General features: G+C 31.7%; 1 protein-coding gene across 1 annotated transcript; it reads right to left on the bottom strand.

The window, feature by feature from the left end:
• Window positions 1–18,246: 18,246 nt before the first annotated feature.
• LOC134688100 (macrophage receptor MARCO-like) lies at window positions 18,247–19,972 on the bottom strand. Its single transcript, XM_063548569.1, has 3 exons — window positions 19,929–19,972; window positions 18,739–18,917; window positions 18,247–18,371 (listed from the first exon to the last, which is right to left on the bottom strand). The coding sequence occupies exons 1-3, from the start codon at window positions 19,970–19,972 to the stop codon at window positions 18,247–18,249; spliced, it is 348 nt and encodes a 115-aa protein (XP_063404639.1).
• Between the last annotated feature and the right edge of the window lie 280 nt (window positions 19,973–20,252).

Here is a 20,252-nt window from a genome sequence, read left to right as displayed (position 1 = left end):
TTACTATTTAACGGTAGAGCTCTGGGTGGTGTTCTCGAAAGTCTCCTAAGATTCGTCCTAAGTCATAGATAAGACCAATTTTATGACGGACTTAAGATCAACTTAGGACACTCTTAAGTTGTGTCTCGAAGCTATCTCAGATGAATCTTATGTTAGGACGTCCTAAACATATCCTAAAACAGATATTTGTTGATAAAACATTTATAAATGACGAAAATATTGAAAAGAATTAATTACGAATTTTATAATAACATGTACAGAATAAATTGCATAATTACCAATGTAATTATATAAAATTGTTATTTAAACTGGAAAACAATTTGTTTTGAAAAGAGAATTATTTTTTTAGTATAATCGTAGATTCAGATTCAGATTCAATAGTTTATTAAAGTCTCACCACATACAACATGATTAAAACAAGATACAATTATAAAATTAATTATACAGTAAACATAGTTAAAACAATTAAATACATGTATGTGCCATTCTTAAAAGAATTATGAGAGACTATAAAAATACAAATAATACTTATTCATTTTATAAAATACTACAAATACAGTAGTTAATGATATAAAATACTGTTTCTCCTTGTTAAAATGTTATTGCAGGTTTTGGCAACAATATTACAAATATTGGTATTTTTAAACATATATATAAATTTTTCTTCATCAGACAAGTTTAAAAACATATCATTAAGACACAATATATCAATAAAAAGAGCATGTCTTAGATCTTCATACAAGGGACAATTTAAAAGTACATGTTTTTCATCCTCTAAAATATTGCAGTTAAAACAAACTCTTTCGTCTAGATTTTTTCTTTCATATCGACCAGTTTCAATTTTCAATGGTGCTACACCACATCTAAACTTTGAAAAAGCACTACGATGGCGCAGTGGCATTTTTTGTAGCAAATATTGCTCAGTGTTATAAGTATGTTTAAAAAGTTTATATGTTCTCAATTTACAACCGGTACTATATGAAAAAATTCTGGTACACCAGTCTTTTTTATATTTATCAAACATTTTCTCTTCTAACTGAGATATACTATAACTATCAAGAAAATTTTCATTTATTTTACAATATCTTTCAAAATCAAATGATTTCAACATCTCCATAACTTTGTAGCACCATTTTTTTAATTTACAACTACCTTTCATCACTGACCATTTAAAAACTTTATAATTAATTCTATTATTGTCCATTTTTGTACATTTGGACCAGTGTCTAAAAATATTTATCCACTGTTTAACACATGGTGGTTTCCAGCCCATGTCACCTGACACAGCATCGTTTGGGGTATATTTACCCACACCCATGTAGAAACGCATGGCGCGATTCTGTACTGCAGTGATGCACGAGAAATCTCTCGTGCCCCAAATAGGCATAATTTATGACTGACCAAACCATCGTATCAAATAGCTTTGTGTAGATATTGTGCTGAAAACCACCACGTGCTTTACATTTAACAATAAGTAAACCTAATGCCCTACTTGCTGACCTGGCTACAGCTTTTGCCATTAACTGTTAGTCTAAAAACTCTGTTAACAATAAACCTAAGTATTGGTAATTTGAAGCATACTCAATATTTTCATCATTTAAACTAAAATGAAAATCTGATCTGGCTATAGAAGGATTTCTAAAATGTATAATATTTGATTTTCTCAAATTTACTTTTAAACTATTATGATTACACCATACATTTAAAACATCTAATAATTTTTGTAAATCCTCAGCATTTTCTGCTAATAAAACTATGTCATCGGCATACAGCAAGATAGATAATTTTTCACCATCAATATTAATACCAATGTCTAACAACTTTATATCATCAATTAAATCATTAATAAATATATTAAACATTACTGTTGACAATACACAGCCTTGTTTTAAACCAGTATTTACATTGAACCATTCAGTCATGTTACCATTTAATCTGACACTGCATTCTACATTAGAATAAATAGCCTTTAAAGCATACATAAATTTTGTACTAACACCCAATTTTCCTAATTTATTAAATAACAAAACTCTATCAATAGAATCATAGGCTTTCTTAAAATCAATGAAAGATACAAAAGTTGACAGCTTACATTTTTTTCTAGTTTCAATAACAGATGTTAATGTACTGATATGATCTATTGTACTTCTACCTTTAATAAACCCGTTTTGTTCATCATTTATTATATCCCTATTGTCTAACCACTCAGTTAACCTTTTATTTAAAACGCCACAATAAAGCTTATATGCACAAGGTGCTAAGGTAATACCTCTATATGATAATGGATCTCTAGGATCTGTAGTTGAACATTTAGGTATAGGAGTAATAATACCTTTGTTCCACATATTTGGAACTTTGCCAAATTTAAAACAAATATTAAACAATTTAGTTAAAGTAAAAATAACTGCATAATTTTTGCATAATTCTGCCTGAATACAATCTACACCTGGGCTTTTCCCATTTTTGGCTGCCATTGCTACCTTATAAACTTCATCAAAAGATATATAATCATCTAAATCATTACAAACAATATCATTCTTTACAATTAAATTTTCAACACCAAAATTATTGTTGTTATCTGGATCGGAATTCAACAAACCATGAAAACTGTCTTTCCATTTTTGTAAAACATCGTCAATGTTATTTGTAACGGATCCATCACTTCGCAACACCTCATTTGGAATTTTCGATTGTCTGTCATTACCAATACCAATATTGCCTATTTTACGCCAAAATTGTCTTGGATCACTTTTGTTTAAATTTACAAGTTCCTCTTGACAACTGTGCCAATATTGTCGTTTACTTTGTTGAACTAGTTTATCAAATTCTTTTCGCTTATTAACATACATTTGTCGTAAATGTGTGTTACTGTTAACTTTGGTACAATGTAAATACTGCTTTTCTGCTAGGCATACCTGATTCCATTTTACAGTTAGTTCATCGGTCCACCATCGTTTTTTAAAGCGGCGCTTTTTGTTATTTACACTGTTCATAATTTTTATCTTTTTGTCTAATTTATCATTCATCTCATTATGTATAACATTAATAAATTCACTATATATATTATCTAATTCAACTTGAATTCCATTACAACTTTCTATATTTGCAATACATGAATTAATAAGATTAATACTATTTTCATCATTCATCCAAGTATCAGGAATATTTTTCACATTATAAACAATATGATTACTTCTATTATCATGAATATTTACACTTTGCTTATTGGTATTTTCACATATTGCAGTTTCAAATTCCCAGCATAAAACTGAATGATCCGGGATATATTTTGGCTCTATTGATCCTGTTGTAAAACTTTTATTTGCCAGGTCACTTGCACGAATGACTTCAATTTTTTTAAAACTATTTATATTTTCAAATGGGGTAATACAAAAATCAACTACTGAAGATCCTCTTGTAGATACATATGTGTAATCGTTACTTATGTGATTACGACCAATCAGAACACAACAATTAACATTTGATAAAAATTCACAGAAAATTTCTCCGTAGCTATTTGCTTTAAAATCAATTACTTCACGTTCAGGCAAATTATCTACCCCTGGAATATAATCCTCCATATCTCCAATCCTGCTATTAAAATCCCCACAAATATAAAACGGACATCCATTCGGAATAGAGTATATTTGAGACATAAGTGTATCAAAAAATTCATAAGCATTTGTTGAACGTGCAGAAAATTCAGGCGGTAAATACACAACACTAACATAAAATTTATTACTATCGTTGTTTTTTTCTACAAATTTTATCCAGATTATCCCATCCGTTGACTCGTCTTCAATATCAATGTTGAAAGTAGTTAGTAATTCCTCTTTCACTAAAAGGCCAACCCCGCCTGAGCCTGTCTTTGCACGGGTATGAATTAGCTTGCGGTTGTTACCATACCATTTATAATTATCAATGCAAATACTATGATTCACCAAATGTGTTTCTACTATCCCTATCATATGAAGATCTAAGTTCTTTAAACATGCATCAATTAAAATATTTTTGTCACTATTTACATTCTTTGACCATCCATTTATGTTCCATAACCCGCATCGGTATTACCATGTCCTACCACGAACAGGGGCGCACCATTGATCTCTTTGATTGTTTTGTGTTTTTCTCTTACTAACATTGCTTTTAGCTGTAGAACCATTCTGTCTATACCCTGACCCACGGGAGTAGTTTTGAGTGTAACTTTCATTGTAGTTGTAGTTGTCTTTCCTACAGCTGTCATTTGAATCATTTTTATTAAAATTTACAGTTCCCCGTGAAACACGAAGTTCAAAGTTTAAAATCATTAACCTTTTCTTTATATACGAGTTAATAACCGATGGTGCGTTTCATTTCATGTTCATTTTCACGTAAAATAATGAGCAAAAAGCGAAATCCAAACTTTATTACACTAGGATGAAGATAGGATGCTCTTAAGACACCTTGTTGGGTGTCCTAAAGTTAGGACGAAAAATGAGATATATCATAAGTTAAGAGAGCTTCGAAAACACGACTTAGGACAAAGACTTTTCATAAGATAGACTTAGGACCCGTCCTAACCCTAAGATAGCTTCGAGAACACCACCCCAGATTTAACGGGGTCTATTATGCTATTAGTATGATAGTCCCAGCAATTTAAAAAAAAATGATCATCAAAAAAACGGTTGTGCTATTGTGGGCAAGGGACTTGCCGGTACGTCTAAAACCCACCCAGGCCGCTTTGGTGCACTAAGCCCTAAGACATTTATGGAACACTACAGCGAACTTTCTAGACAAATTTAAAATTGTCAGATAAAAATAGCCAACGCTTATATTGAAGAATAAACAAGTCACGAAAAGAAATATTACTATACATTGTACGGACATTTTGACTAATTCACTAGCATTGATACAGCGGAAACAAAAACATCGAGCGTAGCAAAGATAAAAAAAAATTAATAATGCTAAAATTATGTATTTTTAAATCAAAGGACAAAGCGTACGCAATGTCACCCGGAATCCGAATCTGACTGACTACCAAATTACTACAAAATTAAACCAAAAAAAAAAGGAACAACGTATGTTAGAATCAGGAAAAAAATGGATTTAGATGAGATTTGTGATCATTGGAATTTATTAAGACTTTTTAAAATATCTATTTCTAGGAACTTTTTTTAGATCGAAATTAATAAAGTTCATATATAAGTATGTGGTACACCTCACACCGATAAATATATTACGGCATATTCATATAAAATTGCAAATAAACCTTTCAATAATGAATTCTTATAAGCTGATTTTAAAGCTCATAATATAAGAGATATGGGATATAATTCAATTTGACGGCAACCAAACGACAAAAACACTATAGGTAAATCAAGACCGCATGTTTAGTCTTCAACAAGAAACATGTGTCTACACGAAATGCCAAGCTCTAAATCTTCATGAACTTGTAGATACAATATTCAAAAAACAACAATATTAAAGTCTAAATAATATAAATATTCATTATTCACACATATTTTAGATTTTCTAAATCGTTTGAGACACGGATACATATATATATATATGCAAAGCCGATGTATTTTCCGTTCACATAATGTTTTGACGGTTTTCCTTTTTTATTTATAACGTCCTACAAACATTGCTCAGACTAGACAGCATGAAAGACTAAAACACTTTTATAAGTCAGCGTATAGGTTTATTCATTGAATGCCAACATCCTTTGATCTACCGACAATTTACCTATAAATACTGTTGGCTTTCGAGGAATAGGTGCAAAAAGTTATCACAACACGAGAGCATGCTTATAAAAAATGGACATTTAGAGGTATAGGGGGAGGGTTGAGATCTCATAAACATGTTTAACCCCGCCGCATTTTTGCGCCTGTCCCAAGTCAGGAGCCTCTGGCCTTTCTTATTATTTGTATTATTTTAATTTTAGTTTCTTGTGTACAATTTGGAAATTAGTATGGCGTTCATTATCACTGAACTAGTATATATTTGTTTAGGAGCCAGCTGAAGGACGCCTCCGGGTGCGGGAATTTCTCGCTACATTAAAGACCTGTTGGTGACCTTTTGCTGTTGTTTTTTTATTTGGTCGGGTTGTTGTCTCTTTGACACATTCCCCATTTCCATTCTCAATTTTATTTAATTCGAATTGAATTCGAATCGAATGCGAATCGAATTCGCTAATCGCGTACACATACTCTTCTTTTTTAATTCGAATTAAATGTCCGTGTAAACGAGGCATAATTAAACAGATAGTTAAAATCTAAGGCCGTGTTCACACCAAACGCCGTGTACAGTAAACATGTTTACATTTGGTTTAGTGTAATCTACACTAGTTTCACATAAGATTTGTCCACATCTATACACCTTGTTTAGTTACCTGTACATAAGATGTGTTCACACTTGTAAACTATATGTCATTTAAATGTTCATTACGTAGAACCGAATTCAAATTTTCGAACAACTTTTGTAGCAGTAAGGGAACGACCATTTGACTTTAAAAAAAAGGGGGGATGGATTTTTCCACAAATTGATTGAAAAAAAATCGGGTCATACAGATGATTAGAATGAAAAAATAGTCTGAATCCAAAGTTTCCCCATTCATTAGTGTTAAATATTGAATTGGTACCATCGAAACAAATTGAATATTAACTTTTGCGCGAGAAAAAATTCGGACTCAGACCCCCCACCCCCCCCTTTTTTTTTTTTAAAGTAAAGTGGTTGCTCCTTTAAGAAATTCATTTTGGATGATTTGCAGTAGTTTAAAGATGTCTCGACTACGCATTAAAAATGTAGGCTGCATCTGCGTGCTTATAGACAAAGAAAAAGAATTGCGATGTTAAGGATCACTACATTTTTATCTTTTCTGTTTGTTTCAAATGGTATTGTTTCTACAAGTTGGGGTTTTTTTTTGGCAAAAGGAGAGGGTGATACTTTATTTTTATTTCTAATTGTATTTTAACGGATCTGAGATTCTACGCAAACAAACAATTAACCTCACCCTTTTTCGGTAATGCATTTATGAGTGAATTGTTGTTTGAGTAAAGACCAATGGCAAATATTTCTGTCAGTGTGTACGTCCAGTCGATTCGGGAAGACCTTTTCTAAGGAATTATGTGTTCGGCAATGATGATGGATGAGTTTTGATAAGGGGTTAATAAGGCTACGCAAAGTGTTTTTATAACAAATAAATATATCAAGTTTAAACAAATATTTCTGTAAAGAACTTAATTAATAAGTGTTATAAGTATCAATTCTATATAAAAATCGTTCCTTTTTTACTTATAAATGGAAAATTACAGTTCGGAATGTCTAGTTTTGTGTACACTGAACCTACACAAGGCCTACATCGACTATCGACTGCATGTAGACAAAACATGATTTAAACTACATGTAAACATTGAATGGTTTTACACTAGTAATTTTGGGGCCCTTTATAGCTTGTTGTTCGGTGTGAGCCAAGGCTCCGTGTTGAAGGCCGTACTTTAACCTATAATGGTTTAATTTTTAAATTGTTATTTGGATGGAGAGTTGTCTCATTGGCACTCACACCACATCTTCCTATATCTATTGAGTTTTATCAATGGGAACGTAATTATGTTTAGTTTATGTGTGAGTTACACTAACACAACACCGAGTTAAGGTCAATGTGAACACGGCCTAATTCATGTTTGTTACGTTGTTGAAATTTTTTTCTGATGATACTACTTGAACGAATATGGATTCTCTTAAAATGAAACTTTGAAAAGTGTTGCATCACATGTGCATATTGTGAGAAATTCCAGTTTACACAAATGTGAAGCCTCTTTGGACTTTGAAGGTTTTTTTCAATATTTCTATAGTTGTGTGTGCTGTAAGATCCTACCATATTACTTGATTAAATTTCTTGAAACTTTGTATCACGTCTTAGAATACTATTGATGTATTATGTTCAGTTTGTTCAGGATATTTTTCTTGGTAATAATACTACACACTTTTTTGCAAGTGATTCATAAAATGATACTGGTAAGGGGTTTATCGTGTTCGCAAATCATCGGTGTTCTTATAAAACAAAGTAATGTAGTTTGATTGGAATTGAGACAAATTTCCACAAGAGACCAAATGACACAGAAATTCACAAGTATAGGCCACCGTACAGTCTTCAACTATGAGCAAAGCCCATACCACATAGTGGAACTAACTATACAAATCAGATGAAACCGGTTTAACTCATTGGATGTAAATAAATAGAAATACTACACAGAATAGACGTGGTCAGGTTCTTGTATATCCAAACAAACAAAAAACACTTGTAAAGTACATCCTCTGAGAAAACTTGCAGTTACTGACAGCTAAGCCACATGCAAACAACTAAAAAAATCAATCCGCTATAGACTAAATTCTTGTTACCCTATTTTATGGTTAATTGTTTAATTAAAATATTCATACAATTCATGTATATATACGTAACAAATAAATATTTATAATAATATGGAACAAAATAAATCTCTAATATCCTCTTTTAGTTTGAGATAATTATATTTAACTAAATATAAATGTTATATTTATATATATGTCTTATGTTAATAAAACTTGTTCATTCCCAAATTTATTTATTTTTTAATAAATAGTAACAAAAATCATTTTCTTTCTATCTTTATATTCATAAGTATTCAACCCTTAAATTTTGCTACTTTTCTTATCAAAATGGGATAAAATGTTACAATTTCATCAAGTTCACCAATTATTTTTTAAAGTTAAATACTTATAAAAACAGAAATATTTTTGTTGGCATTCAAGGAATAGGTAACATATAAAATGTTGGCATTCGAGGAAGACACCAGCGTAAACACGGTGTTTTTTTTAACAAATCGATACTTTCGTTGCCCAGGGATATGAATTTGACATTAAAAGTCCCTCAAACCTTTACAATACCCGGCCGTGTCATTTCCGTTTTAACAGATCGAGAACACGACCTTTTAGGATATGCATGAATTACCATACGTATGTCCGAGCATTTGTTACAATGTATTAACGTGTGACGTAATTTATTTTGAACTCTTTTTTTGGAGCGTTTTTTTTACCAATCCACTAAACAAGAAACAATGCATGATGGGCTACAACATGTTTACAATCAAACGAAAACAAGTGTTATTTACTGAAATACAACACATTTATTCATGCTTTGCGGTATTATCAATTTCGCTTAGATTTTTTTTTGTATCCATATTTATAGCTTGTGATATGAAGTATTCTTTCAATGCTCAGATTAACGAAGAATTATTTCTATGCAAAGAACAGATTATTAAATAACCCGATATAAAGTCATTTCTGTATGATTGCTGATGACACAGATATTTCGGGTATTCGTCCGCAAGACAGCAACGTAACGACAGTTTTAACACAAAGCCAATTATCTTTAAGACAAACTTACTAGTGTAAAACTAACAGTCGGTGCTAACTTTCATAAAGACAGTTAAAAACATGCATTTTCAATATCGTATAATCTTTTTAACTATATTAAATTTGCGGTTTTGTGATATTTGCATGTAGTTTGAACAACGTCGTCAATAGTGTTCGAAAGAAGCTATAAAAACAAGATTTAGAACCTTATACACCACATACGGAGGAACATGTATGATACCATTACGAGTGAACGTATGATATAACTGTGAAATAGCCATTGTAATTGCCACGTTATTTTATGGATCGTTCATTTTATTACCTTTAGATTATTAACAAGTGCCATCGAACTAAATCTTTAGACCGTATATTCAACGCATACATACTAACACAACACCGAGTTTAGGTAAATGTGAACATGGCCTAAGACATATATACGGAAGCGTATTAGCGCCACACATTTTTTTTTTCCTATGTTTGCGTTGTAACGCAAACCTTTGCGTTATAACGCAAACATTTGCGTTATAACGCAAACATTTTGCGTTATAACGCAAACATTTGCGTTATAACGCAAACCTTTGCGTTATAACGCAAACCTTTGCGTTATAACGCAAACCTTTGCGTAATAACGCAAATCTTTGCGTTGTAACGCAAACATTTGCGTTATAACGCAAACATTTGCATTATAACGCAAACATTTGTTTTATCTTATTTCTTATTTAAGATTCAAAGGAAACAGTAGTTATTAATGGAGGTGGCTGTATATATTAAAATTTATCACCTTTGTAGTCATTGCAAAGTAAAATGCTTGAATAATTAGATCATATCAATGACTAATAATGAGCAGAATAATATAAGAAGATGTGGTATGAGTGCCAATTAGAAAACTCCCCATCTAAGTCACTATTCGTAAAAGTAAACCATCATAGGCCGAATTACGGTCTTCAACACGGAGCATTGGCTCACAAAAAACAACAAACTATAAAGGTCCCCAAAAACGATATCCATGTTACTACTAGTATATATATTACAAAGAAAATTGAGTAAATTGAGGTTTATTATACCTAAAAAAAATCAACCCTGCTAATATAGCTATAACCGAATATAAATATACTTCCAAAGTAAGCTCTCGATTGAGAAATGTGTAAAGTAGGTTAGATTCCAGAAGCTACCCTTTGGCAATAAATGTATAGAATGAAGATGTTTTATTAATAAAATATGTTCTCTCTATTCACATTGCTACCCAAGCATCTTAAAAATACTACATTATATTGAAATGAAAATTCAATGACTTTCTATCAAAGAATCTGGATCATATTCTGAGATTTAAAAAAATTATGTATCCTTATTAATAATTCATTTTAAAGCAGTAAGATCATTTTGTCTATTTGACTTGGAGGTGTCACAATTGTATGACATTATTTTTGATCTTTCAATTTAAATATGACTATATACTAAACTATATCTATTTTCTTGTTAAATTCTATACTTTTCTGATGCACAAATCAGTCTTAATTTATGTATAATTGCACTTCAAGTATTCCATTATTCCTTTGCATATTTATTCTAATGATTTGGCCTTGTATGTATGTTTCTTTTTTATCTATTAGTAAATCACATCCGAAATGAATGACTGACGAACATATATACAAAACTTAATGAATAATTGAAATCAAAATGCATATACTCAATGCTACACTTAAATTTAGGTCATACATATGTGTTGTTTAAATCTATGAGGATCTTGACGGGGTCCTTCATTTCTGTTTTTATAATAGTTTTATCACTCTCACTTCACGGCCTAAGAGCAGTTTCAGAAGCTTAGTTCAAACGGAGACACGGTTCCCTGATGCGGCCTAAAGAGGATAACGAAATTAACTATATAAATGATCTTACATATAAAATATTTGTATTTTGCGTTATTGATCGTTCCTGATGAAGTAAAATCCAGAAACGTGAATTGGACGTATGAAATTTATAAGATAAGATAAGATAATTTTATTAACCAATCAAGGTGCCCAAAATTTGAGCTATACAATCAAATGAATGAATTACAAAATAAAGCACAGAAAATGATTAGAATGATTAAAGTACATTAAGACAACAAAAAAAAACACAAAAAAAAAAACCCACATTAATACACATTTACACATTTAAGATGTTGTTGTCACTCTTTTATTAGTGTTACGTTTAAAATTTTCAATTCCTTTTTTTTTTAAATAATATCAACGAATGATTTTATGTTTCATAATTAAAAATAATATACTTTTTTTTTATTTTAGCATTTATAATACAATGTATCATTCACATAAAAGGGCGTAACTCCTAATATCATTCTGACACACTAAACGGATCTTGACCCGATCTGAAACTTTTAAACGTTACTTTTTATGATTTGTCTAGGTTTGTCCAAAACAGTCTTAACAGACTGGATTTAACGCTAGACCATATTAAAAGGCGCAAGAGAATGCCGACTAATAGCCAGTCAAGATCGTTTAACTAAACCTACCCGTTGTTTTCGCAAACTAAAATTTATCTCATATATACAGGATACATGTTCATTTATTACAAGAATTTTTGTACGTCAAGGTGTATGATAGCACGATAATATATACTTTTTGTAAACTTTTGTATATTAAATATTGTTAAATTTTACTATTGATTTGTGTCTTTTGTTGGCTACAATTTAAAGGCGATTTCTGGCCGTAACACTATGCACACGCTAGAAATGAGTCTGCAGTTTGTCGTTAGTTAGTACAAACGCTACATTTTTTTCTAACTTCAACCTGATTTAACGAACTCAAGTATTTATTTCTAAGTTTGTCAAAAATCTGTTTACCAACAACATGTGCATGCATTATTCAAAACACTTATATGACATGCTTCTTTCGCTTTGTAAACAACACTGTGATAAAATTCTCGATCTATCTAGTATACTTAACGCAGACTCAGAGATATACATAATAATGACTGTTACAATATACTTCCCACGTAAATCTACATGCATTGGAACCTGTTTGCAGACCCTTTGCCGATTTTATTGTTTTAAAAAGTGCAATGAAAAAAAGACAAAATACCTATTATTCTTATTCGGATTCATAATAAAAAGAAGTAATGCACAAGAGCTCGGAGAAATTTTGCGGAGTCTTACAAGAATGTCGCACATGCTTAAAACCAACGTTTCAGTCGAAGTTTTGGTTTGAACGTCACGACGTTGTGTTACGCTTAGATGTACGAACATCACGCGTAACGTCTTTCTATTGCATTATTTGCATATTTACTAATTTCATCAAGTCAACATGGCGGCTCCTTAGGTACGAAATGTCAACTTTGTATTTGAAGGAAGCTTACGAGAAAATCATGTTAATTGAATATGCCAGTTGCTGGGTTTGAGAATTAGAAGAATTAATCATTTGTTTTTCTGGCGGTAATTCACGAAATAATCCATGCAAGCTACGGATTTATTAAGATATTTGAGCTTTATCGAACAGGGGGTAAAAAGATCAGCCACACACACACAAAACCAACCCTCGCTTCAGTATTTTAATGACCGTATTTGTCCTATTAGAATCGCAATAATTCATGGAAGCCATAGATTTTTGGAAATTTACACATGGCCTGGGCCGTGATATTCGTTAATTTTATCCCTCGCTAACGCTAATTTATTTCTCAATTATTTGAAAGTTCAAACAGGGTCGTAAACGATGTATTTGTTTCTACTTTTGTATCGTTTAAAACATCAACAACTTTGGAAAGTGATATACAAAGTGTAGCGGCGTTTATCATTTAAAGTGACTTTCTTTACAGGTACCCCTATTTACAGAAAATCATACATTTCAAGACTTGGGTGTATAATTGATCAGATATTTTAACTGGGTTTAAAACGAGGTCTTTAATTCATTAAGTTCGATTTAGATCTATTAATGAATTAAAGCTGATGATTCGATAACTGTGTCCAATTCGTATGTTCTTTATAACTTGCTGTTCGGTGTGAGCCAAGACTCCGTGTTGAAGGCCGTACGTTGAATTTCAATGGTCTAATTTTACAAATTGTGAATTGGATGGAGAGTTTTCTCATTGGCACTCATACCACACTTTCTTATATCTATTTTATAGGAATGAACTATAACTAAACTAAGCTATATCTTATATCTATCCAGTGGGATTTCCAGTGACAGTAGAACAATAGAAAAGTCACTCTTCTTATGAAAGAGATAGAAAAGGTCTAAAAACAGGAGAGACAATTTACGCATAAAACCCGATATGCATAGGGATGAATATCTCTTAAAACACAAAACCATTATATAACTTTTATACAACCACTATAAATAAAGTATATGTTAAAGCTAAATGTGTTAATATATGATTTTTTAATTGCCAAACATGCTGTTAATTGAACAACCTATTGTTCAACATAGGGGTGTGTAAAAAAACTGCCACATTTGACTGCATATTTTTCTTTTTTTTTGAAAAAAATATATATCAAACCTTAATAATGTAGCTTTCTGGGTATCCAATTTTTAACGTGTTCCGAAATGTAGTTTCGTCACAAGAATTTTTCAAAGTTGTGTCATTTTGTCTATATGAATGTCGGTAAATTCGTATGATCGAGCACACCGACAAGTATATCGTTGGGACAACTCGATATAATGTAATCAATTATACGTGAAAGATTACCTAATGTGAAGTTTATCAAAATCATCATAACATAATTGATCAACACATTATGTTTGAACAACATGAGTCCTACAATATAAGATTTAAAAGTGCATATCATTTACATTCAACGTTTTTATTGGATTTTTTTTTCTACAATGTAACCTCGAGGTTCAACGTTGATAGTAAAAAAAAATCCCAGAATTTTTTTGAATGATATTGTAAATGATATGAACCTTCGAATTCTTATAACATCGGAATAGAAAATATGTGATCCGAATTAACCATGCACGTGTGTTACAGAAGATTATGAACTTTTATGATGTACAGGGGGTAAGGGTTTTTCTTAAACAATATTATGATCCCAAATTTGATGAATTTTGTTGGCAATACTTTAATATACACACTACATGTAACAAAGTATATATTAAATCTCAATGTATTATTATTAGGAAAAATGTTTGACTCTGTAAAAAAAAATCTTCCCCCTCCTCCGTATCGCATGTAATGGTTTAAACCTAAAGGATTCGCACTAACTGCCTAAAAAGGGTCCGCTCCAGTCTTGAATCAGTGATTTTGTTTATCATAAACAAAATATTGTCTCACATTGAAAGTGGCAGCCGGGCAACATGCACAGCCCGGATTATCAAAACAACTAAGATTTACAAAAAGGATTACAAACAAAAACCATCAGTTGGACAATCTTACCGGAATCTGATTATCTCTACTGATAAATAATGCAACACTAATGACACATTTAAGTTTTGGAATGATTTTATTCACAGAGAATGTTTCTCATTGGTATACATTTCTATGCTCTTGTCTTTTCAGAGTTTATATTGGAAATTAAAAATTGCTGCATGAAAGACACTAGCTCCACATTCCTATGCATATGATTTTATATGTATGAGAATCATTCCATAAAATATCCGTTTGATATCCTTTCAATGCATGACACTGTCTAGTGGTTTTTCTGCCACAATTACAAGGAAAACCTGGCTAAACTTGTGCTAAATCAAACACTTGAATCTTACATCGCTATTGATGTTAAGCAATTATTTAAAGGGCCATCCGGAACTGTTGGGTTTTATGACAGTCTTCCTTCCATACACACCATCGCTGCAAAATAATTTGAACATTCAATTAGATGATTTTAATATTATTTGGCAATCCAAAGAGAACCTGAAAACATCAGACCACAATAAACAGAGACCCCAAAAAAAGCCAATTTTACTTTACAATGAAATTGAAAAAGTAGTTAGTTACATGTCAAATCATCTTTTGGCTGTCGACAAAAAATAAATTAAAAATCTAAATTTCGTAGCATTTTACCCCCCCCCCCCCTTTTTTTTTAACTGAATTTGTTCAAGGTATGGTGGTTTTACCCCTTTTCAGATTTCAGTATGTCGTGTTGTATATCTTTTATAAATTAGATGAATTTCTAGCAAGTTTCTACGATATTCTTTATCATTTGACAAAATACTATGCATCTGAATTAAATTGTTTACTATTTGAAAAAGCGCGCTTTCTTTTACTTTTATTTACTTTTCTTTATTTCACATAGCAACAAATATTAAAAACTGCCACATTTGACTGCATATCAATTTTTTTTCCCCAAAAAAATATATGTCAAGCAGCATAATTAACTTTACAAATTGGGAGAAAATCAAGATGTTCCGACTATAGGTTAGTATTAAAAAAAAATAATGAAAGGTTGGCATGATTCCAGGTTTGAACCCTGACGACACTTAAAATCGAAAATTCACTTATTTACCTATCATATGAAGATACGATGATGTGATTAGCTTAACAATTAATAATTTACCTGGTGCATTATCATATTCACATTACGTTGACACGTCTCAGTTCGTCTGTGTTAGCTCATTTCAAGCTCGTAAACAATGTACACCATTTTCCGCTATTCTTTACCGATTACCTCTAGTCAGAAGAGCCCACTGTTTACAGGGGCGATAATATTTTGTCACCAGTTCACGCACTGTATCTATCACGAAGATATGAATACAGTTGCATGAATGAAACAAACTTTCATGAAATTGACTATAAAACATATTCGCTAGCAAAGGGTTACAATCCAGTCCCATCCTCTCCACCCTTGGCGGATAAAGATAGAATTTCGAATCCCATTTATTTCCAGAGTTCAATTTTAGCAAGGATTTGTGTAGAAAAATACAAATCCTTGGATTTAGTGATATACACAAGTTTTCTAAAATGTATAAATATATAATTCTCTTTTCCGTGTAAACTATTGAAATATATATCATACAGAACTTTTTGAAACATGAACATTATGAAAAATTCTTCGATTAGTTGAATTCTGCTAAAATAGATAAACATTTAAATTAATTTTCCACGATAATTGTTTAAAAATAAATCTAATTTAAATGTAAAATTAAATAGCTTTTTTAGCTCACCTGGCCTGAAAGGCCAACTGAGCTTTTCTCATCACTTGGCGTCCGTCGTCGTTAACTTTTACAAAAATCTTCTCCTCTGAAACTACTGTGCCAAATTTAACCAAACTTGGACACAATCATCATTGGGGTATCTAGTTCAAAAAATGTGTCCGATGACCCAGCCTACCAACCAAGATTGCCACCATTGCTAATACTAGTACATAGGAGTGAAATGTAGATTCTGGCTTATATCTCTGAATCAAAGCATTTAGAGCAAATCTGATAGAATTAAATTGTTTATTAGATGCCCTGCAATTTTGAGACAAATCAAACAACCCCTTAAGCTTGTTGGGTTGCTGCCCCAAATGAGTAATTTTAAATAAAATTTTGCAGTTTTTGGTTATTATCCTGAATATTATTATAGATAGAGACAAACTGTAAGCAGCAATAATGTTCAGCAAAATAAGATCTACAAGTAAGTCAACATGACCACAATTGTTATTGCCCTTTATAGTCAATTTTTAGAAAATATTTTCCACTGTAATGACTGAGCCAAGTTCATGATAGATAGAGATAAATGTAGCAACAAGAATGTTCAGTAAAGTAAGATCTACAAACAAGTCACCATCTCCAAAACTCAATTTTGTCATGAATTTATCTGTGTTCATTGTTTAATATGCACATAGACCAAGGTGCGCGACACAGACTCTTGAGAGCCTCTAGTTTTATTTCACAGAAAATTAAACTAGACTTGCATATGTAGGAAAGCGTGTAACCACTAAAAAAATCTAGTCTGCCCTTCCACGAAATATTTAATCAGAATTTTTTTTAATATTTGAAAATTCCACCTGACAACCGATCAGACAATAATTTTAAGTTAAATCAATGCAGACAAGATCATTAACTGATGCTCATTAGCCAGTTGATACATTTGTCTTTTAAAATACAACTGACATATAAGGATCGTAATGGTGCAATAAGGATAAATTAATCGGTTTCCAAGAGCAGAATTGATAGCGCGTCATCCCTACAATGGCTTCCATTTCTACGATTGTAAAAATGAACTGGCGTAATGGGGAGATAATGTTGACGAAGTAGAAACATGACTGCAAGGTATTACGACCTTTCATTTGATATGCAACAAACGTACTGTACCTTCTTACACAATTTATTTTTTGCACTCAAAGACCCCATCCAACCCATTTTTGGAGGGACAGAAATTTGATATTTGGAATTTACCCTTTATGGGTTTTCATTTGATATTTGTCAACCTTACCATCTTAGAAGTTTTAGTTTTTGCAATTAATGACCCAACCTTCACTTTCGGATGGAAAAGGGGGTAACTTTAATTTTTGAATATAGCTCATTTGGATGTTCCATTTCATAAATTATGTCAGATGACTCCATTTTGCAAAGTCAAAAAAATGATGCAATATCGTTTTTATAAATAGAAATTAAGAAACCTACAAATTCAATGTAAAACATGAAAATTTGAGACTGTTTTTTTTTTCTTGGTTTTAGTATTTGGTCAAACATATAACCATGTTGAAACTCTTCAATTTTTTAAAATTTCAGGAGTCAGTTTCACAAAACAAATTACGAAAAATTCAGTATACTTACGATCAATCTTAGTCGTAAGTTTTTTTTTGTGAAACCGACCTAAGGTGGCTATCTGTTGTTGATTCAGCAATATATGCACCCCTCACAAAATTTCAAACTGCAATATCATTTCAACAGCAACAAATATCTCAAATGTTCCAAGTGTAAGATGGTTTGAAGATTAGGAAAACGAAATTTAATTTGACTCTTACTTGTATCCAAGTTGTCTACAAGCCACTTGAGCATCAATATCATCAAAGCTGTCATCACAAACTGTGCCCCATATTCCTTTGTAAAATATCTCGAGTCTTCCAGAAATTAATCGTACTTCACCTGCAAAAATGAGTCATTTTCACCACTTACAAACTTCGAAATGAATGAAAAAGGGAAAGAAAAAAATAGAAAAAATACAATAAAATTAAAGGTAAAGACATTCGTGGACAACAAAAATAAAGGTAATCAATTCTGGTGTTTGGGCAACTTTTCTGGACGCTGTCCTTTAACAGTTCTTCTGGCTGTTCCTGATAGAATTAAGAACGGAAACAAAACTGTAAGCCTTTAGGAATAAAGCAGGATTTCTCATTTCCCTAGATTTTTACATCAACTAAAAGGAAGACTTTCTTTTGTTAACTAGTTATCTTACCCTAAAATACTAATACAAATACTTTCAGTTTGTTAAAAAAAAAATTAAAATACATACCAGATCTAGGAGCCTCATTAAAACAATCGATTCCTACATCTTCTGAATGCGAACAATAATAAGACGGTCCCCCGTCTTTACAGTCCATCAATTTGTTTTCAGTTCCATTGCATTTTAAATAGCTTTTCCAGATGGCTCCCTTGCCACCAAAAGCCGCATTTCCTAAAGAATTGCCATTTCTGTTGAAAATAAAAAGAAATAATGATATTTATTAAAATAAGTTTGAAGAATCACAGTACTGGATAGCACCTGTGGAAAGTTTGCAACGGTAGATGTGTAATATAGTCAGTAATTGGATAAAATGATTTTATTATGTAATTACAAAGTCAAGAAAGATTCTAAAGTTCAAATGTTTGAATGTTCAATATCTCACACGGGCACGTGATCGTATAGTGTATAACTGTTCGGTCCTGATGGAGTACGTTCGGATATTTGGCGTATGAGTTCCAGCCTACCCACAAGGGGGCAGACCTTGGCGGGATCTATCTGTATGAATCTCTTGTACCAATCTGTCCCTCTCTATTCAAAGCTGGATCTTATATAGTCCAGTAGTCCATAAACATTGGCCCATAGCTGATGGCCGGTTACGTAGTAGTCTGGATGTTGAATAATACTAGTCTGTGGTTAATTGTCAAAATATGCAATTAACTCCTGAAGGATACATGTTATTTCACAGTAGACATGGTCATTTATTGGCTGCAGGGTATATGTCTATAATATTCGTACAGATCGTTATTAAGTGTCTAAAGGGTACATGTCATTGAATTGTTTCGGTTATACTGTAATTAATTCCTTTTTAATAAATTTCTAATTAATACTCCTTGATAATTAATGATATGAAACACAATTGTGTTACATATTAATTGTGTTACATATTATGTCTTTCCTCCAAAATAGAACGAAAGTTCAATAAAATACGGTTGTTTTTCTTCCTGTAAGTTATTCTAATAGTTCATTATAAAGTTTGCGGTAACCATCACCACACATCTAAAGTTTATAAAGTTCTATTAGTCCAATATCATGATATAATAAGTTCATTATATTCATCAAGTCCAATATCTGGATATATTTACACATAGTTCATTCGAATCATCAGTTCAATATTTCGATATGCATAGTTCATGTTTTATTTCCGTCACCATCATAGTATAATGTTCATCAACTGCTGGAAAGGGCGCAAATCTTTGTACAAGTGTTGGTCATCATCATCTTCATTACGAAGTAGTTGACGCATCTAGCTGGTTGCTTCTTCCTTCTTAAGAGGATGTTAACATCGGCCTTTGGTTAAGTTTCGTCTTTGATCAATGGCGCAGAGGAAGACATATCTCTGGAATCAGTAACATATATTCCAACCAATTGCGAAGAAACCATTTTTTTACCCAATTGTTCGTGGCATTAGAGCCAGAACTTACAACATTCTTTTTGGCTAACCAAGATATATTCTTAATTAATTAACAGTACAAAAATATGGCTATTCCAATGAAGATTGCACCTAAACCCCACTGATAACCTTA

This window comes from Mytilus trossulus, chromosome 10 (genome assembly GCF_036588685.1).
Source record: "Mytilus trossulus isolate FHL-02 chromosome 10, PNRI_Mtr1.1.1.hap1, whole genome shotgun sequence".
NCBI lineage: Eukaryota > Metazoa > Mollusca > Bivalvia > Mytilida > Mytilidae > Mytilus > Mytilus trossulus.
This window is presented reverse-complemented; position numbering and strand designations above follow the sequence as displayed.

What these genes read in the sequence shown, in the direction of transcription:
- LOC134688100 (XM_063548569.1), bottom strand. Translation starts at nt 19,972, where the DNA reads ATGCGTCAACTACTTCGTAATGAAGATGATGATGACCAACACTT. An exon ending in GATGATGATGACCAACACTT is followed by an intron (nt 18,918 to 19,928) that starts GTACAAAGATTT and finishes TATTTTCAACAG; the next exon opens with AAATGGCAATTCTTTAGGAA. An exon ending in TAATGAGGCTCCTAGATCTG is followed by an intron (nt 18,372 to 18,738) that starts GTATGTATTTTA and finishes TCATTTTTGCAG; the next exon opens with GTGAAGTACGATTAATTTCT.